Source organism: Felis catus, chromosome C1 (assembly GCF_018350175.1).
Source record: "Felis catus isolate Fca126 chromosome C1, F.catus_Fca126_mat1.0, whole genome shotgun sequence".
NCBI lineage: Eukaryota > Metazoa > Chordata > Mammalia > Carnivora > Felidae > Felis > Felis catus.
In genome coordinates, this window is record NC_058375.1 from 85,329,072 (window position 1) to 85,351,163 (window position 22,092).

The 22,092-nt window shown below is 35.9% G+C and overlaps 1 protein-coding gene across 6 annotated transcripts in view; it reads left to right on the top strand.

Annotated features, from left to right (window-relative positions):
• SLC35A3 (solute carrier family 35 member A3) overlaps positions 1 to 22,092 on the top strand; it is a 54,696-nt gene that overhangs the window by 23,713 nt on the left and 8,891 nt on the right. For 4 of the 6 annotated variants that reach the window (XM_003990360.5, XM_019837500.3, XM_019837502.3 and 1 more), the window contains exons 2-7: positions 6,224 to 6,428; positions 12,732 to 12,886; positions 12,961 to 13,083; positions 15,772 to 15,943; positions 18,883 to 19,001; positions 21,427 to 21,560. In XM_003990360.5, coding sequence (XP_003990409.2) covers positions 6,242 to 6,428; positions 12,732 to 12,886; positions 12,961 to 13,083; positions 15,772 to 15,943; positions 18,883 to 19,001; positions 21,427 to 21,560 — 890 coding nt within the window. In that variant the 5' untranslated portion in view covers positions 6,224 to 6,241. Of the gene's footprint in view, positions 1 to 2,148; positions 2,230 to 6,223; positions 6,429 to 12,731; positions 12,887 to 12,960; positions 13,084 to 15,771; positions 15,944 to 16,126; positions 16,570 to 18,882; positions 19,002 to 21,426; positions 21,561 to 22,092 lie in introns of those variants that run through there. The other 2 variants (XM_019837501.3, XM_045036269.1) reach the window with 2 other exon arrangements.

Genomic DNA, 22,092 nt, shown 5'->3' on the forward strand with positions numbered 1-22,092 from the left:
AAAAGAGTGCATTTTTCAGGTCTTAGCTGTTAAAGGTGAAAGTGGAACATCTAAGCATTCTTACTCTTCTGATCCTGCTATAAATCTGAGAGCCTCACTGAACCCCCAGTGAGTTCAGGGAGCTTAGTAACTAGAGACCTTAAAAAATGTGGGTAGCAATTTGTTGACTAGTTCATAAGGCTTTGACAGTGAATTGAATAAAGCTACATTTGTGAGAGAACTTAGCACAGTTCCTTGTTGATTATTGGTATGCAAATTTCTTAGATAGGAAATTTTAATGAAACAATAATATGGAAACCAGAGGATTAGCAATTCCTGAAAGGATAAAAAAAAGGGGAATTCGGTGGCAAGAGAAGAAAATGTAGGGAGGAGTAAAATTAAATCTTAAGTATAAGATTGTTTAGAGGTTGTGTTCAATAATAATGAGAAACTGTTGTACACTTTAAAATGAAGAAACAGTATTAATATTATAAATTAATAGAAGTGGAACATAATCTTCATTTTGGTAGATTTCTTATTTATGAATTTGCTGTGAATTTATGGTTTGCATTAAATGAAAATATTTAGTTTTACCTGTATTGTACTCCAAAACCAACCTATGTATTTGTATAATCTTAGAAATACTCGTATTTTTTTCCATTTTGAGTTTATACATTCCTTAGGCAGAATTATAAATTAAATTGCAATTCTTTACAGTTGATCTAGTACCAATAATCATTTGATTGTATATATTTTACTTTTCAAGTTTGTATTAGAAAAACAATCCAGTTTTTTCCTGCTGTGTGTCTCCTTTCCTCCTTCTCCAGAACACTTCACTTCTGACATTTTTGGTCATCAAATGTTGGGGAGGAGATGTGGTTTCCTTACCGCAAGCTATTCTCTGTGACACCAGCTGGTTATCCTACAATTTAACTTGTATTCTGACACTATCTACCTGCAGATAGTGTCAGATCCTATGGATTGGCGTTTCACTCCCATAAGACTGCTCCCACCCTAGTTCAGATGCCAGTTGCAAGTAGTAAGTAGGTCACCAGATTACCCATAACTCTAATTTGGCTACAAATTGGAGGTTCCCACCATCCCCTCCTCAACTTGGATTAACTTGCTAGAGTGGCTCATAGAACTCAGAGAAACACTTCCTGTATCAGTTTATTAAAGGATATGATAAAGGATACAGATGAACAATTAGATGAAGAGATACATAAGTACCAGGTTTCAGAGGGCCCTGAGTGCAAGAGCTTCTGTCCCTGTGGAGTTGGGATGTGTCATCCTCATGCTGTGTATAGCTTGTTATCCTGAACAAGCTGAACTTCATACTACTGGAATTTTTATGGAGTTTTCGTTACATAGGCATGATCAGTTGATCACCCAGGAAATGACAAGGGTTTCAGGAACCCTGTGTCAGGAACCAGGACCAAAGACCAAATATTAGAACAAAAGATGCTCCTAGTGCTCTTATCACTAAGGAAATTACAAGGGTTTCAGGAACCCTGTGTCAAGAGCTAGGGGCAGATACCAATATATATTTTTTCTATTATCTCACATACTTAAAAAAAATACATTGTAACTGTATTAATAATTAAGATCTGAATTATCAAGGCAAATGTATTGATGTTGTACATGTTTGGAAATGGAAAAGCAAAATAGTAAAGATAGTACATCCTGGCTTAGAATCTGACCTTTAAAATTCATTTGAAAAGAAAGTAGGGCACTGCTGTTGTAACAGTTACATTTTTACGATCTTAGTTGCACAATAAACAAAGACTTCCTTGAATAGATTTTCCAGGAGAATCAGATGCCTATGCCAAATGTAGATTGCTGGGAACTAGCACTGCTTCCACACAGAGATAAAGTCCATCAGATGTCCTCTGGAATTCTACAGTAACACATAGTGAGAGCTAGGGAACCTGGTATTTAACTATATAACTTAATATTTCCAATTAGTAATTATATGACGTTGAGCAAGTCATCTAACTTCTCTGTTCACTATTTTCTTCAGTTTAAAATGAAGAGATTTGTACTAGATGATTTCTAAAGCATCTTCTATCTCTCAAATGCCATAATTTCATTTCACATTAGGACTCTTGCTAATGCAGATTTACAAAAGTGAGATGGTTAATACATAAATCTATGTATTCTTTCCTCTAGGTTTGATGCTCTTATATATATATGACAAAAAGAGATATATTATTCAAATTTTCTCTCTGATATTCATATAAAGTACTTAAGGTAATTTTTTTCAATCATTTTTTTTCACTATTGAAAATTTTATCCTCGTATTTATGGTGCTACATTGTTTGGATTTGGAGCATATTCAATTTGAGATAGGAATTGCTAAATTTAATAAGCTAGACTTTGTTCCTTCAAGGATAGGCTCTCTCTGTTACCATGGTACTTGGCCTACTATAGGCACCAAATAATGACTATTGGATCTATTTGAATATATTATATTGCTATTTTAATGATTATGAGGTGAGGAAAGATAGTGGATCATATAACTAGAGCCATAAAGGGTGGCTTGGTTGTGAGAGCTATAAAGAAATATATAATAAAAAGTGTTCATATTAACAAAACTTAGGATGGAAGATGGAATCATGGAAAGGATAGAATTGGCCTGAAGAATAGACTAACAGAACATCATTGGTATTAATCCAAAGGAATTAGAGCCAAAATCAAAGTATGAGGAAAGCCTGTTGAGGAATGCTACTACTTAGTACATCCTCAATCTTTTTTTTTTAAGGTTATTTATTTATTTATTTATTTATTTATTTATTTAGAGAGCAAGTGCACGCACATGACTGGGGGAGGGGCAGAGAGAGAGAATCCCAAGGAGGTTCTGCACTGCCAGCACAGAGCCTGCTTTGGGGCTCAAACTCACAGACTGGGAGATCATGACCTGAGCCAAAATCAAGAGTCAGATGCATAACCAACTGAGCCACGGAGGCACCCCTATCCTCACTCTTTAATCAACTTTGTTGATTTGTGATTTACACACAATAAGATGTATCCTTTTTAAATGTACAGTTCAGTGAGTTACAATAAGTGAATAGAATTGTATAATCATCACACAATCAAGATACAGAATATTTCCATTATCACCAACAATTCCTTGCTATCCCTTTGCAGTCAACCTCCAACCTCAACCCCTGGCCACAGTCTGCATCTGTCACTGCAAATTACTTTTGCCCTTTTTAGAATTTCATAAAAATGGATCATATAGTGTATACAGTTTTGTCTATAAACTTTTTTGTTTAATTTCTTTTTAAGATTCATTGATGTTTTACCATACATCAGTATTTCATTTCTTTTTATTGCTAAGTAGTATTCCATCACGGATGTACCACAGTATGTTTAGTAATTCACCTGTTAATGGGCATTTGGGTTATTTACAGTTTTTGAATGTTATAAATGAAATTCACATGAATAATTATATACGAGCATTATTGATAAATGTTTTCAGATCTCTTGAGTATACCTAAGAGTGGAATTTCTAGGTCATTTGAAAAGATTATTATTTTTTAAAATCAACTACCAAAGTGTTATTCAAAGTGGTTGTATCACTTAATAGTCCCACTAGCAATGTAAGACCTCTGCTCTAAACCCACTCCATTGCTTGGTAGCATCAATTTAAAAATTTTTGCCATTCTAGGGGCGCCTGGGTGGCGCAGTCGGTTAAGCGTCCGACTTCAGCCAGGTCACGATCTCGCGGTCCGTGAGTTCGAGCCCCGCGTCGGGCTCTGGGCTGATGGCTCAGAGCCTGGAGCCTGTTTCCGATTCTGTGTCTCCCTCTCTCTCTGCCCCTCCCCCGTTCATGCTCTGTCTCTCTCTGTCCCAAAAATAAATAAACGTTGAAAAAAAAAATTAAAAAAAAATTTTTTTGCCATTCTAGTAGGTACATAATGGTATCTCATTGTTGTTTTAATTTGTATTTCTGTAATGACTGTGATGTTGAACATCTTTTCATGTGCCTATTAGCCATTCATTCTTCTTTTTTGATGAAATGTCTATTCAAATCTTTTGCTCATGGGTTGTCTTGTACTTACTGTGTTTTAAGAGTTCTGTATATATTCTGGACACAAAGCCATTGTCAGATAGATGTGTTGAGAATATTTTCTCCCATCATGTGGTTTGCCTTTATTTTTATAGTATCTTTGGAGGAACAGTTTTAAATTAATGATATCCAATTTATCCATATTTTTCTTTTATGGTTTGTGTTTTTTGTATCTAGGAAATCTTTGCATATTCCTAAGTGTCTACATTTTTCTCTTGTTTTCTTCTTGAATATTTATAGCTTTAGCTTTTATGACAGGTCTGTGATTCATTTCTAGTTAAATATTTGGTGTGAGATAAATAAGGAAAGAGATTCACTTAAAAATGGAGCTCCTGGATGGCTCAGTTGGTTGAGTGTCTGACTCTTGATATTAGTTCAGGTCATGATCTCACCTTTCATGGGATCAAACCCCATGTAGGGCTCTTTGCTGACAATGTGGAGCCTGCTTAGGATTCTCTCCCTCTCAGGTACATGCACATGAACTCTCTCTCTCAAAATAAATAAACATTTTTAAAAAATAAAAAGAATACAGTTGTCTTGTTCTAGAATTATTTGTTTTTGTTACCATTGTCAAGGTCATTTGACCAAATATGTATGGACTTAACTTCTGGACTGTATTCTGTTCCATTGATCTGTACTTCTGTGTCAATACCAGTTTTAATTATTAGAGCTTTCGGGGCACCTGGGTGGCGCAGTCGGTTAAGCGTACGACTTCAGCCAGGTCACGATCTCGCGGTCTGTGAGTTCGAGCCCCGCGTCAGGCTCTGGGCTGATGGCTCAGAGCCTGGAGCCTGCTTCGGATTCTGTGTCTCCTTCTCTCTCTGCCCCTCCCCCATTCATGCTCTGTCTCTCTCTGTCTCAAAAATAAATAAATGTTAAAAAAAAAATTTTTAAAAAAATTATTAGAGCTTTATAGAAAGTGTGGACTTTCAGTTTAACTTCTTTATTTTTTCTTTTCAAAATTGTTTTGGTTGTTTAAGTCCTTTGTATTTCCATAGAAATTTTATTTTTAAAGTTTATTTATTTTGAGAGAGAGTGCTCATGAGTGGGGGAAGGGTAGACAGAGAGGGAGAGAGAGAATCCCATGCAGGCTCCATGCTGCCAGTGCAGAACCTGACATGGGGCTCGATCTTACAAACTGTGAGATCTGTGAGAACATGACCTGTGCTGAAATCAAGAGCTGGACACTCAACCCACTGAGCCACTCAGGTGCCCCTCCATATAAATTTTTAAATCAGCTTGTCAGTTTCTACCAAAAACCTATAGGGATTTTGCTTGGAATTGCACTGAATCTTTACATCATTTGGAAGCAAATGATAAGTGGAGGAGAAGTGAACTGACCACACATACTGCATTAAGTTCTTCCTCAAAAGAGGCTCTTGGTGGAGCATCTCCATGTTTGCAAGAGTTATGGTGGTTGATACCGTTGTTCAGATCTTCTGTATTCTTACTGGCGGGTTTTGGTGTGCATGTGTGTGTATTCTATTAATTACTGAAAAAAGTAGGTTAAAACCTCACATTATGTCTTATGGCTTTACCTGTTGTTGTTTTTTAATATGTTAGTTTTTGTCCCATGTGTTTTGAAGCTATGTTATTAGGCACATATTCATTTATAACTGGCTATATCTTACTGATGTATTGACTCTTTTATCATTATGGAATGTCCTTCTTTCATTCTAGAAATAATTCTTATGTAATTGTTTTTGCCTGATCATAATTTAGCCTCTCCAACCTCAGTCAGTTAAGTGTCTGACTTCAGCTTAGGTCATGATCTCATGGTTCATGAGTTCAAGCCCCACATCAGGTTCTCTGCTTTCAGCACAGAGCCTGCTTTGGATTCTCTGTCCTCCTCTCTCTCTGCCCCTCCCCTGTTTGTGTTCTCTCTCTGTCTCTCTCAAAATAAATAAATAAACTTAAAAAATTTTTTAGAAATTAAAAAAAAAAAAGATCTGGGGTCGCTAGCCAGTTTGTCTTATTTTCTTCACCTTCCTGAGTCTTTTAGTACTTACTTTTTGTCTTTGGTCTAGGGTTTATAGTTATGATTAGCAGGAAGAAAAGGGTGGAATGCACTTACTCATTCTTGTCTGGAACCAGAAGTCTCATAATGATTTTTAATAAATGTTTCTGTATTTTCTAATTTTGTTTATTTGCCCTAATTATTTTGTTTTTCAGGCAAATGAAGATAAAACAATGTCCGCCAACCTAAAATACCTTTCCTTGGGAATTTTGGTCTTTCAGACTACCAGTTTGGTTCTAACGATGCGTTATTCTAGGACTTTAAAAGAAGAGGGACCTCGTTATCTATCTTCTACAGCAGTGGTTGTTGCTGAACTTTTGAAAATAATGGCCTGCATTTTATTAGTCTACAAAGATAGCAGTAAGTTTTTTGGTTTTCTGTTCTCAAGTCATTGCAATTTACTTGATTATTTTGGTGTTATTTACATATGATATATATATATATATACATACATACATTCATATGTATACATATACATATATATATATACATACATACATTCATATGTATACATATACATATATATATATATACACATATATGTATATTGTTAACTACACATTTGAACACTATTGCCTTATCTAATGTCCTACTATTACAGACATTTCAATATTTTTCATTTTCTTAAGACAATTTTAGTCTAGTAACGAAGACATTTTATTCTGATCTATATCATGATTCATGTCTTCCAGTTAATGCTGTAAATATGAAATATAGCTTCTTGCATTTATAATAATTTGAGAATAAGTAAATTCTATATAGTTCTGTAACTTTTAGAAATTTAGAGAAGTCACAATTTTTTACTAAAGTCAAGCCTTTTTATATTATTTGTTGCATTGGTTAGTCTAGTGGTGACTAATTTGATACATTTTAAGAAAAAAACAACTTTATTGAGATATAATTCATATACCATATAATTCACAGGTTTTGAAGTATAAAATTCTGTGTTTTGGGGTATATTGCATTATTCTTTGAAATTGTAGTACAATATATTTTTACACACATATATATCATAAAATTTGCAACTTTAACCACTTTTAAGTATAATTCAGTGGCATTAATTATATTCACAATGTTGTGCAACCACTAGCACTATTTCCAAAACTTCATTCACACCAAATAGAAACTCTGTAACCATTAAATAATAATTCCCATTCCCCTTTATCTTCAGTACTTGGAAACCTCTATTCTACTTTCTGTCTCTATGAATTGGCCTGTTATAGATATTCCATCTAAGTAGAATCATACAATATTTCTCCTTTTATGTCTGGCTTATTTTAGACAATGTTTTCAAGTTTAATCCATGTTGTAACATGTATCAGAACTTTATTTCTTTTTTTTAATGTTTATTTTGAGAGAGAGAGACATACACACAACATGCACCAGTGAGGGCAGATGGGGGAGGGGCAGAGAGAGAGGGAGAGAGAGAATCCCAAACAGGCTCCATGCTATCAGCGCAGAGTCCCACGCAGGGCTCGATCACACGATCTGTGAGATCATGACTTGAGCCAAAATCAAGAGTCAGATACTTAACTCTGTGAGCCACCTAGGCACCCCATAACTTTATTCCTTTTTTTTTTTTTTTTTTTTTTTTTATTTTTTTTTATTTTTGGGACAGAGAGAGACAGAGCATGAACGGGGGAGGGGCAGAGAGAGAGGGAGACACAGAATCGGAAACAGGCTCCAGGCTCCGAGCCATCAGCCCAGAGCCTGATGCGGGGCTCGAACTCCCGGACCGCGAGATCGTGACCTGGCTGAAGTCGGACGCTTAACCGACTGCGCCACCCAGGCGCCCCAGAACTTTATTCCTTTTTATGACCAGATAATATTTCATTGTATGTATATATGTGTGTGTGTGTGTGTGTGTGTGTGTGTGTGTGTGTGTGTGTGTGTGTATAACATTGTAGCCATTAATGTATTGATGGACACATAAGTTTTTCCACCTTTTGGTATCGTGAATAACGCTGCAATGAATACTGAATAATTAATATTGCAATAGAGGCATAAGTCTCTGCTCAAGTCCTTGCTTTCATAACTTTTGAGTATATACATTGGAGTATAATTGCTTGGTCACATGGTAATTCTGCATTTAACATTTTGAAGAGCCACCAAACTTTTCCACAGCTACTACAACATTTTGTATTCCCATTGGCAATGTCCGAGGGCTGAAAATTCTCTACATCCTTACCAACACTTGTTATTCAAAAAAAAAAAAAATGTATAGGGGTGCCATGTGGCTCAGTCAGTTGAGTGACCACTTCTTGATTTAGGCTTATGTCATGATCTCACAGTTGTGAGATTGAGCCCCATGTCAGGCTCTGTGCTGAAAGCACAGAATCTGCTTGGGATTTTCTCTTTCCCTCTCTCTCTGCCCCTCCCCACCCCCATATGTGTGTCCATCCTTTTTCTCAAAATAAATAAATAAAATAAAATAAAAAATGTATAGCCATTCTAGTAGGTGTGACATTGTATCTTATTATGGTTTTGATTTGATTTTCCCTAATGACTAATGACGTTGAGCATCTTTTCATGTGCTTATTGACCATTTGTTTATCTTTAGAGAAATGTCCGTTCAAGTCTGCTGCCTATTTTTTAAATTGTTCATAAATTTAGTATACTTTTGAATCTATTATGGTGGCCAGTGTGGCTATAGCATATTGATCAAGGATAAGAATGGAACAAAGAGAGATTGATTGAATTGGCATTCAGAAAATGCAATGCAGCTTTGTAGGCTACAGATATGACCATAAAAGCAAAAAGAAATAATTGAAATGTTTAAAATATGTCCCATTTTGTGCATGGAAAGACCAGTACAGTAGTCATATTGACAGTAGAGGAGATGCAAGAATAGGTTCAAGAAATCATATATGGAAGCTATGGCACTAGTCCAGGCAAGAAGATGATGGTAGCTTAGATGACATTGGTAGAGAAGAGATGATGTTTATGTGACATTGTTCTCTGAACAGGAGGTATATGCAGAACCACCTCCAAAGGCTGAAGGAACTCAAAGACTAAAAGGCTGACAGATCCAGCTTGATGAGGGTGTCTTTGGTAGCTGCAAGAGGAGTAGATCTCTGCAACAACCATCTCCCTTAAGGCCTGCTTATATCGCCCTAGAGGTTGGGGAGTACATGTTGGAGGCCATCCAAGAGGAAAATGTTTAAGAATGGGTGTGTGTCATGGGACACCTGGGTGGCTCAGTTGGTTAAGCATCCAACTTCAGCTTAGGTCATGATCTCACAGTTCCTGAGTTCAAGCCCCGCATCGGGCTCTGTGCTCACAGCTCAGAGCTTAGCGCCTGCTTTGGATTCTGTGTCTCCCTCTCTCTCTGCCCCATCCCCACTCATGCTCTGTCTCTCTGTCTTAAAAGTAAATAAAACATAAAAAAAAAATTAAAAAAAAAAGAATAGGTGTGTGTTAGTCATATCTCCAAGACAGATCATATCATGGACGTTATATCCTAAGGATGTACTTAAAAGTGTGATTTGTTTTTTAATGTTTATTTATTTTTGAGACAGAGAAAGAGCATGAACGGGGAAGGGCCAGAGAGAGGGAGACACAGAATCCGAAGCAGGCTCCAGGCTCCGAGCTGTCAGCACAGAGCCCAACATGGGGCTCAAACTCACGGAGTGTGAGATCATGACCTGAGCTGAAGTCGGATGCTTAACCGACTGAGCCACCCAGGTGTTCCAAAAGTGTGATTAAACAAAAGGAAAGAATGTGTGTGTGTGTGTGTGTGTGTGTGTGTTGGGGGAGGCGGGTATTTACGGCAAATTGTCCAAGATGGCATTGATTTAGTTCACACAGATTTTTTTTTAAATTTTTTTTAATGCTTATTTATTTTTGAGAGAGAGAGAGAGACAGACAGACAGAGTGAGAGTGGGGAAGGGGCAGACAGAGAGGGAGACACAGATTCTGAAGCGGGCTCCAGGCTGTCAGCCCAGAGCCCGATGTGGGGCTTGAATTCACAAATGGCGAGATCATGACCTGAGCTGAAGTCAGACACTTAACCAGTTGAGCCACCCAGGTGCCCCGGTTCACACAGATGTTGGTTTTTTTGTTTTTTGTTTTTTAATTTTTTTTAATGTTTATTTATTTTTGACAGAGAGACAGAGCATGAGTGGGGGAGGGGCAGAGAGAAAGGGAGACACAGAATCTGAAGCAGGCTCTAGGCTCTGAAGGGTCAGCACAGAGCCCAGCGCGGGGCTTGAACTCACAGATGGCGAGATCATGACCTGAGCCAAAGTCCGACACTCAGCCAACTGAGCCACCCAGGCGCCCCCACACAGATGTTTTTAAACTATAGTTGACATGACTTGCTAGCAGAGTAGGTGTGTGAAGATCAAGGAAATGGAGAATCCAGTCTGAGGAATAATTCCCAGGTTTTTAGGTTAAATTAAAAAAAATTTTTTTTAATTAAAAAATATTTCTAGATAAAGATTGACATTTATGACTTTGGTACTGTGAATTATTTCAAATAAGATACAAAGAATACAAATGAACATTTTAAAACATTTTTTTAACATATATTTATTATATTATTGAGAGACAGAGCATGAGTGCGGGAGGGGCAGAGAAAAAGGAGACACAGGATCCGAAGCAGGCTCCAGGCTCTGAGCTGTCAGCACAGAGCCTGGTGCAGGGCTCGAACTCACAAACCAGGAGATCATGACCTGAGCCAAAGTCAGACGCTCAACCGACTGGGCCACCCAGGCGCCCCACAAATGAACTTTTAAAAAATGGATGACTTGGGGTACATTAAAATGAAAAAATGCCTGTATATAAAACCAAATGAGAAGATAAACCAGAGATTGAGAGAAGATATTTACATCACATGTATCCACCAATAATGAACATCCAGAACGTCAAAGAACTTACATAATTCAGTAAGGAAAAGACAAGCATCTCAACAGAAAAGTGGACAAAAGATATAAATAAGCAGTTTACAGAAGAGAAACCTGGGGGCTCTTGGGTGGCTCAGTCAGTTAAGTGTCCAATTTCAGGTCAGGTTCATGAGTTCGTGCCCCACGTTGAGTTCTGTGCTGACAGCTCAGAACCTGGAACATGCTTCAGATTCTCTGTTCCTCTCCTGCTTGTGCGCACATGCTCTCTGTCTCTCTCTCAAAAATAAATAAACTTAAAAAGGAGAGAGAGAGAGAAACCTGAATGGCCAATAAATATATTAAAAATTTTCTAAAATATAAATAAATATATAAAAATATATTTATATAAATATATAACAATATATAAATATAGATCAACCTTACTAGCAAGCAGAGAAATCAAATTAAAGCCACAGACGCAATTTCAATACCCTCAGATTGGCAAAAAGAAAAAGCCTAACAATACCAGGAATTGGAAGGAATAAGGAACAAGACCTTCCCTGAACTCCTGTTGAGAAAAATATGTCACAGCATTAATTATTTTAAATTTTAATACAATTTTAAAAATATTTAAATAAGCTAATATTTTAGATTTTTTTCCTGCTAAATCTAAGAAGAAATCTTTTGGTAACTTTTAGTTACCTTTTATTTTACTATTATTATTTTAGGGTAAGGAAAGGATAAATATCACATATTAATCTTTAAACATTTTTTCCATTAAAAAAAGTTTTCATAATCAAAGTTTTCAAGTTTTATGTTAGGAGAGAAAATCAGCTATGAAGTGTCATTATTGGTAAAGTAGTAGGATCCTTAGATTTCTCCTGTCTTTAAGGGTTTATGTATCTCTTAAAGTTCTTTGGACATTTTTTTTTGTGATTACTACTGTAGGCTGGCTAGCTTGAGGTCCATTTCCAACCCCTTTCTCCCTTTGTTGTTTCTAATATGGAGACTATGAAAGAAAAGACGACATTGCCCAGCTCCCTTGCTGCAGGGGGTAGCTGTGCAACAAAATCCTGGTCTGTGACAGCAAAAGAAGATGCCCACTAGGTCACTGTATCCTCCTGTTCTTTCTTGCTGCCTAAAAACAAGAACCAGACACAATTGCGGTGATCATGTGGTGACCTTGTTGCAATAATCATGTAGACAATAGATGAGAAGCATGAAGGTAAAAAGCCAATATAAATGGAGAGTGAGCTTAGGACCCTGATGTCATCACTGAGCTGCTTTGGACCTGGCCCTGGCCCTTTGAGGATGAGACAGGTCCCTTTGAGGTTGAGCCAGTATTCACTGGGTTTTCTGTTGTTTGCAGCCAAACCCACTCCTTAGTTGTTTTACTGTCTTTTTATGATTAAAGTCTTCACAATTATTAATTGGGTTGAATGGCTGGTGATAAAATGGAATGCACAAAATACAAGTTTTTATAATGTTGCTACTATAGAGTAAGAATACTTAGCTAAAAAATTAACACTTTGAGCGTTTGGTTATCATAAATATATATGTGCAGATATGTATGTGTACATATATGTAAATACATATAATCAATTTGCTTATGTTTCCTAATGAAAGAGTATAAGGATAATATTCTTAATATGCTATGTTATAATATTTAACTTTTGAAAAATTAGTATCATTAAAGGTATATTTCAGACCTAAAAGTATCTTAACATGTAGGCCTGTTTCCATTTTTTTATAGGTGAGAAAACTGAGGCCTTGAGAGAGAGTATGTAACTTTTTCAGAGTTACTTAATTATTGGTTTTACCCATTTCATGTGTTTTCTAGAATGTAGTCTAAGAGCACTGAATCGAATACTGCATGATGAAATACTTAATAAACCTATGGAAACTCTGAAACTTGCTATTCCATCAGGGATATATACTCTTCAGAATAATTTACTTTATGTGGCACTATCAAATCTGGATGCAGCTACTTATCAGGTACTTAAAATATATTTCTAGTAGTTCTTTTAAGAAGCAAATAAACAAACAATAATAGCTCTTTTCTTTTTCAGGTCACATATCAGCTGAAAATTCTTACAACAGCATTATTTTCTGTGTCTATGCTTAGTAAAAAATTAGGTGTGTACCAGTGGCTCTCCCTAGTAATTTTGATGACAGGAGTTGCTTTTGTACAGGTAACTATTCAAGATAAGTACACCTTTCATTTTTATCACAGTTTCAAAACCTTATTGTGCATGGAGGATACATTTGTTATTTGTTGAAGCGAGTAAATTTTTATTCTCACAACTGACATATTTTGAGGGCTTCCTTTGAGTAAGATACTACATCGGGACTGCAACTAATGAGAAATAAAAGTCTTATATAAGTTATTTTACTTATTAGTCTTATACTCTGTAGGTCCATCGGTGTTGTTGCAAATGGTAAGATTTCATTCTTTTCTGTACATGAGTAATGTTCAATTGTATTTATATACCATATGATTTCACTCATCTGTGGCATTTAAGAAACAAAGCAAAGAAAAAAAGAGACAAACCAAAAACAGACTCCTAACTATACAGAATAAACTGATAGTTACCAGAGAGGAGACAGGTGAGAGGGATGGGTGAAATAGGTGTAGGGGATTAAGAGTACACTCCTCCTAATGAGTTCTGAGTAATGTACAGAATTAAGTTACTATATTGAACACCTGAAACTAATATAACACTGTATGTTAACTATACTGGAATTTAAACAAGGGAATGAATGAATGAATGAATGAATGAATGAATGAATGAATGAATGAATGAATGAATGAATGAAATTTTTAAAATTAAAATAAGTAAAAATCAAATTATCTGACACAAATCTAGTTAGGGAAATAAAATCGTACATAAAACAACACTGATTTTTACTGGATGTCTGGAGCTTTTGAGATTATTTTATTAAAAAAATTTTTTTAAGTTTTACTGATTTATTTGAGAGAGAGAGAGAGTGGGGTGGGGGGTGGGGGAGAGAATCCCAAGCAGGCTCCACACCAGCAGTGCAGAGCCTGATGCAGGGCTCAAACTCACAAACCATGAGCCAAAGTCAGACACTTAACCAGCTGAGCCATCCAGGCGCTCTGCATTTGAGGTTATTAATTACTCCCTTCTTATTGTTCATCAGCTTCCCTGATACCATTCTTTCCTGGTTCTTCTCATCTTCCTAATAATTCTTTATCGGGCTCCTTCCTGGGGTCCTTTTCCTTGATATTGGGGTTGCTGGTAGGCTTGTTATTTCCCTTAAATTATGTCCTTATTTTTGGAGACTTCATTCTGTAGGTTTTTATTAACACATATGCTCATAGTTCCTTGGTCTGTGTCTCACCCATAATTTCAGATTGTACATCTAAAAACCTGTTGGACATCTTAGTTCAGTTATTCAGTAGGCTTTATAAACTGAGTATATCCAAAACTAAACTTTACCTTTTCCTCCACTGAAACTATTCTTGCTTGTATTTTTTTCCCTCATTATTTACTCTGCCTGGGAGTTGTCTTAACTCTTCCTTCTGCCTGTACATCTATTCAGTCACTAAGACTTTGCTATTGCTGCTTTGTAATGCTTCTTAATTCTGTCCTTCTCTGTCTCTTCCCCAGTTCATGTCGTCTTGTTTCTCATGTGATCATTTGCCTCCTGATTTTTTTTTACTTCAGTCTTATCCATCCCTCAAAATTCAAACTCCAGTAGTCACCACTATGGTTTATCTAAAAACAAATCCAATCATGCCAATTTCCTGCCATCCAGAGCCCTCCTCCCTGATTACTTTCTCCAGGGGTGCTATGTCTGTCTTGAATAAATATTTCTGTTATTTATTTTTTTTTAATGTTTATTTATTTATTTTGAGAGAGCAAGTGAGCAGAGGAGGTGCAGAGAGAGGGAGAGAGAAAGAATCCCAAGCAGGCTTCATACTGTCAGTACAGAGCCCAGAGCAGGGCTTGAATCCACAAACCATGAGATCATGACCTGAGGCAAAACCAAGAGTAGGACTTAACCAACTGAGCCACCCAGATACCCCTAGTTAATATATTTTAAAATGGGTGTTACAAAAATATAACTGCCATTTCAAACCCATATTTTCATAGATATTGCTAAGGATAAGCTAAAGTAGGTATTACATTGTAAAAAGTGAGGTGTTTTAAATTAAAATATCAAGGGGTCTCTGGGTGGCTCAATTGGTTGAGTGTCCGACTTCAGCTCAGGTCATGATCTCACAGTACATGAGTTGGAGCCCTGCGTTGGTCTCTGTGCTGACAGTTCAGGGCCTGGGGCCTGCTTTGGATTCTGTCTCCCTCTCTCTCTGCCCCTCCCATCTCTCTCTCTCTCTCTCTCTCTCTCTCTCTCTCTCTCTCAAAAATAAATAAATATTAAAAAATTTTTAATTAAAATATCAAGTAAGAGTTCAGGTGGAACACAGATTTAACAAAAGCCATGAAGATAATTTCAGGAACACTGAACTATGGGATAAAGCCCACAGTGGTTAACATGATACCATATGGGACTTCCATAATAACCAACAGCTCCAGAATCATTTTTGCTGCTCCAACAGTTCACACTTTGAATTTCTACAACTGAACTGCTTATAGAAGCTGTTTTGTGCATCTGTGCATTTACTCATTCTCTTTCTCTTTTTTAGGGAATTTTTTGAAATTGTAAGTTGTAACAGTAATATCACTATGGGAAAAAAATAAAATGATTCTAAGATTTTCTTTCAAAAGCTCTCCTCTGCAATCCCCAAGAATGGTATTGGTTGCATTTTTATCTTAAGGTCTGAGAGTGCACTCTAAATATGTGCTTTGTAAAATATCATAAGAATAAACTACAGTTTTGTTTTTCTTTTTGTTCAGTGGCCCTCAGATTCTCAGGAGCTTGATTCTAAGGAACTTTCAGCTGGCTCTCAATTTGTAGGCCTCATGGCAGTTCTCACAGCATGTTTTTCAAGTGGCTTTGCTGGGGTTTACTTTGAGAAAATCTTGAAAGAAACCAAACAATCAGTTTGGATAAGAAACATTCAACTTGGTAAGTTTTAAATGCTTTCTAAAGTTATCTTTTTTTCATAATATTTTTTAATGTTAGACTTAAAGATTACTATATATCTTTAAATAAATAAGCCTCCCATAAAATCTCACTGATACAAATGTCTGGCAAGGGGCACCTGGGTGGCTCAGTTGGTTAAGCATCCGACTCTTGATTTTGGTTCAGGTCATGATCTCATCATAGTTGTGAGATGGAGCCCTAGAGTTCTCCGTGCTGGCCATGGGAGCCTGCTTAAGATTCTCTCTCTCCCTCTCTTTGTATCCCTCCCCCCCCAGAAACAATGTATTTAAACAAACAACACCAAAAAGCATTGTGTTTTAAATGAATGCCTGTTATTCAAGAATATGGAATTTTAGGTCTGTGACATAAGGGTATATATAGCCTATTTCTGTCCTCACTATTTGAAGACTTAAGAACTTTATTCTTGGTTGCTCCAATTCTCAGAGAAGATGTTACAAATAACATACTCTCTTCCTGGGGGGATAAGGAGATTAAGGTACTTGACAAATGTCAATTATATGATATAGTGTTATCAACTATAGTCACCATATTATATTTCAAATCCTCAAGACGTGCACTTTAAATAGCTTACACAATTTTACTTGTCAATTTTACCTCAATAAAGCTGAAAAAGAAAAAAAAGAAACTTAATAGAGGAAGTTTGAAATGATGAAACTTTGATCTTTGTTTTAAAATCTTAGTATACCTTTTTATTTCAAAATATTTTGTTTTAGCTTTTAAATTCTGTAACATTTTTTTTAACTGAAGGTAAATAGTTTATAACAAACAAAAAGACCTCACATACTTAAGGATTTCATTTGAACAAATATTTAAACTATTACAGTATTATAGCATTTAATTTCTCATACAAAAATTCCAGTTATAGTATTCTAGGTATATATTAATTTTGGAAAATGCTACATGTGAGAGACAGCTTCATTGCAAATCAACCATTCTATTTCAAGTCTCTGTTCTTGTGACTTTGGAGCTCATGTTTGGAAACTGTTTTTTGTTTTGTTTTTTTGTCTACATCAACTTAACAAATTTACCGTGTCTCTCCTGGTAGCAGTCAGGCCCTCCACAGTGAATGTCTGTACTCCTAATGGCCTATATTTTAAGTCAAACATTCCCAAACAACCTCTAAGCCTTAGTCCATTTTTCCAGCTGTTTTCCGGTAATGTGGTAACAAACTGAACCTTTATATTTATCACAGGATTTGTTTGTTTCTCTGCAAAATTTTATAAATGTATCAAGTTTTCTGTTTTTTAAGAATATTCAAAGTAGGGGCATGTGGGTGGCTCAGTAGGTTAAGCATCGGACTCTTGATTTTGGCTCAGGTCATGATCTCACGGTTCGTGAGTTCGAGCCCTGCATTGGGCCCTCTGCTGTCAGCACAGCCTGCTTCAGATCCTCTGTTTCCCTTCTCTCTTAATAGCATTTCTCAAGTATCAAACTATCAACAATTAGCAAATTGATAAGGTCCAACGTTAGCCAGAGAGTGAAGAAATAGGAACTCTTATTACCTATGGTTGCCAGGAGTATAGATTGATATAACCTTATTGGATCTCAATTTGGGGGTGTTTAACAAAATTTTATATAAATGCTTTGATGCAAAAATTCCACTTCTGAATAAGAATTTATCCCATAAGTATACTTACACAAGAGCACAAAGATAGGTCAAGGTTATTCATTTTAGCATTGGTTACAATCGTAAAAAATAGACATGTAGAATATTGCTTAAATAAATTGTCCGTATGATTAAATAGTGCAGTGATTAGGATCATGGAGTCCAGAGCCACACTGCCTGGATTCAAATCCTGAGTCCATCACTTACCAGCAGTGTGAGCTCAGACAAGTTTAACTTCTCTGTGTATCAGTTTCTTCATCCATAAAATGGGCATAGGAGTATCTGCCTAATAGGGTTGTTGTAAGTTAGCATACATAAAGCACTTAGAACAATTTGTGGAACATCATGTTATGTATGTATTTCATATTATTATCATCATCCATAAATTGAATATTGTACAACTGATAGAATGCTGTAGATCTGTATATACTGATATGTATATAACCTGTATTGGATACCTTTTTTCCTAATTAGCAAGTGTTGTTTTATAATTAAAAAATAGAAACCTAATTAATACTTTCATAAGTGTTTCTTTTTGTATTTTTTATTTTTGTAACTTTGTAAATTTGTATTACTGTCATGTTCAAAATTGGACATCTTAAAATGATTGATGTATACCTGGAACTAATATAACACTGTATGTTAACTATATTGGAATTAAAATTAAAAACTTAATTAAAAAATGAATTGGCATAAATAAAATTAAAAGAACATTTCATATCCTTTCAGTTCCTTTCCATCATGGAATACTTCAAGTAGTTATGTCTTTATAAAAACATTGCTTCATTCTGCACTCTGACTACATATCTTACCAGAGACTACTCCTGACAAATGGCCTCTATAGGTTTCCATTTCTTTCTTTATAGTTTGTGTGTGTATAGTTTCTTTATGTGTGTGTGTGTGTGTGTGTGTGTGTGTGTGTGTGTGTGTATGAATATATAAGAATATAGAGCTAGCAATAGGAAGATATGAGACACAATGAATATGCCAAAAGTGAGCATTTTCCAGATATTTGAATGAGACAGCCATGTAGTCATGCAATTTAAACATTATAGTTTTTAGTGTTCCAGAGTTGGTAATCTCTGTTCTTTTTTATATTGTCTTTGTCTTACAGTTATAATATAGTACAAAGTATAATTTTGTTAAGTTTATATAAATACCCAAGTAAAAGATTTTTAAAGTAGTCAAATTTTATCAAAAAGGAAAAGCTAAATATAAAATTTAGAATACCAGTGGAAAAATATCTCTCCAGACAAACTAAATGACACATGCCATAAAATTTACTTTGTTATAGGTTTCTTTGGGAGTATATTTGGATTAATGGGTGTCTACATTTATGATGGAGAATTGGTGTCAAAGAATGGATTTTTTCAGGGATATAACCGACTGACTTGGATAGTTGTTATTCTTCAGGTAAAGCATTTAAAGTCTTATATTTAATGCTAATAAACTTTATTTTAATATAGAGAATCAGAGTAGCTACTGATGTATGATGGGAGGGAAAAAGATCCTTCCTGTTAGCGCTCTCATTATATCTAGTTTATTCTGGGAAGTTAAAATAGAACTGGTCTTAATGCCACAATGAAAACTTACTTTGAAAAGGTCATAAATGAACTTTATGGTATTTAAATTTGACATAATGAAAATGCAAGTTTAAGAATTAAAGAGTTGAAGTTAGAGGTAAATATAACTTCTGATTTTTTTACAGTTCTTGTTGTTGTATATGTTGTGTATGATCAGCCCATTAAGGCTCAAAAGCAGATCTAGATATTTAAATCTGTAGCAGGTACATATTAAAATATTCCTATCAAATTATCTCAGTTTATAATTTGAAATTGTTCAAGGGTTGAGTAATTTCATCATCAAAAAAAGAAAACAACTTGATAACGCTGGAGGATACAAAAGTTAAGATACAAGTCACTGCCTTCACAAAGCCTTTCTTTAAGAGGTATTTGAAGCTGTAGGAGCAAGCTCTCTTACAGAAATTGTGTGAAGGTGGCAAATTGTGGTTGTGTTTTGAAAGCAGGAAATATACTTCTATTTTTAAGATAGGAGAAGAGACCAGGATAAATGAAAATTCAGAGGAAATATAAAATAGAGATAGGGTAAGTCAGAAGAGTTTGTATGATGGCTTTTATCCTAGCAGAAGGAAGCCCTCTTCCTATAAGACTTGAGTTAAATAAAGAAGGTTTGGTATAGTTGGTATGATTCCATAGGAACTGAATAGATGATTGACTACATTGCCAGGAGGTAAAGGGACTCAAACATCAATTTGTAGTGAGCTCAATTGGCATAATTTGTGACTCTCACTAATAATAAGCTTCTGTCTTGTGAGGAAGTTATTAATGTGGGTAACCCAGATTTAGCAGTTTATAACTAGAGTTTGGCAGAAAACAAAACTATGTTGTATGGTAAAACCTCATTATTTAAGCAGGTACAATTTGGAATTTGAGAGGGATTTGGCAGAAAGTTCTTTCTACAATCTTTTCAGGAAGAAAAATCTGACAGCAATAAAAAGGGGATTGAAGGGTGAGGAGCTAGAGGAAAAAAAGCCAAGTTAGGAGCCTATTGAAAAACTAGTAAAATAACTTAAATTACACTTTATTTTTACTTCAAAAGTAAGAACATTTCATTGATCCAAGTGACAGTCTTCCCACATTTGTCTGAACAAGTGATGTTTAATTACTAAACTGGGGGCGCCTGGGTGGCGCAGTCGGTTAAGCGTCCGACTTCAGCCAGGTCACGATCTCGCGGTCCGTGGGTTCGAGCCCCGCGTCGGGCTCTGGGCTGATGGCTCAGAGCCTGGAGCCTGTTTCCGATTCTGTGTCTCCCTCTCTCTCTGCCCCTCCCCCGTTCATGCTCTGTCTCTGTCCCAAAAATAAATAAACGTTGAAAAAAAAAATTTAATTACTAAACTGGTTGAGGATAGATGTTTTATTCACAGTACAGTTAAACTAACATAACAAACTGCAGATTATGCTGGTAGTTACTTCAGGTAGCTTTTGTAATAAAAGGGCTATTGAACAAAACTCTATGGTCATAAGAGATGATTATTTTTTTTATTTATTTATTTTTTTAACATTTATTTATTTTTGAGACAGAGAGAGACAGAGTATGAACGGGGGAGGGTCAGAGAGAGGGAGACACAGAATCTGAAACACGCTCCAGGCTCTGAGCTGTCAGCACAGAGCCCGACGCGGGGCTCGAACTCACGGACCATGAAATCATGACCTGAGCTGAAGTCAGCCGCTTAACCGACTGAGCCACCCAGGCGCCCCAAGAGATGTTTAATAAAAATCACTTATTGGGTCACCTGGGTGGCTCAGTTAAGCGTCCAACTCTTGATTTCTGCTCAGGTCATAATCTCACAGTTTATGAGTTCAAGCCCCACGTTGGGCTCTGCACTGGGGCCTGGTTGGGATTCTCTCTCTCTCTCCCTTTCTCTCTGCCCCTCCCCTGCTCTCTCTCTCAAAATAAATAAATAAACATTAAAAAAAAATTTAAGGGATGACTGGGTGGCTCAGTCGAGCCTCTGACTTCTGTCCATGATCTCACAGTTCATGGATTTGAGCCCCATGTCAGCCTTTGCACTGACAGTGAGGAGCCTGCTTCGGATTCTCTGTGTCCCTCTCTCTCCCTGCTCCTTCCCTGCTCGCTGTCTTTCTCTCTCTCGACAATAAATAAACATTAATTTTTTTTAATTAAAAAAATAAAATCACTTATTACAATGGGATTAAATTTATAGGACAAAAGTCTAAAGTTTTATTGAATAATAAGATTGTTTGGGAAAGCAATTTTATATATGTTTGTTTAAAATTATCTTTTAAAACTTTTGCAGGCACTTGGAGGCCTTGTAATAGCTGCTGTTATTAAATATGCAGATAATATTTTAAAAGGATTTGCAACCTCTTTATCCATAATATTATCAACACTGATATCCTATTTTTGGCTGCAAGATTTTGTGCCAACCAGGTAATATATTTTTTTCTATTGCTTTAAATCTCCAAAATATATAGAAAAGTAAGAATTCTTAATAAGATCTGGTATGAAAAATCTTGTTTTATTACAACTTTTGAAGGATCGTGGAAATATCGTAAAAGATCCTTTTAACTATCTTTTAAAAAAAGATTGCAAACTAAATGCATAAAAGAAAATCTTCCACTGGAAAGTTTTTTATACAAATTTGGCTAGCCAGAATTTGCCCAACAGATTAAAAAATTTTTTCCAAACTCTTCTCCAAAGTAAAAAGTCATAGAAAAAAGTTAATAAGTCATATAAAGTCATAAAATAAGTCATATAATGGATTTGTATGTGTGGAATTTATGTAGATAAAGCCAGGAGAGTAAATGACATTCTTGAATAGTTAACATACAGAATGTGGCGCAAGAGAAAACTCTTTTTGATGGTGGCAGGAAGATGTGGTTGGTTGGGAAGGGAATTGCAAGGGAAGGCAGAAGACCCAGGATGTTTGGTGTCGTGGATGCCAAGGGAGGAGACAGAATTA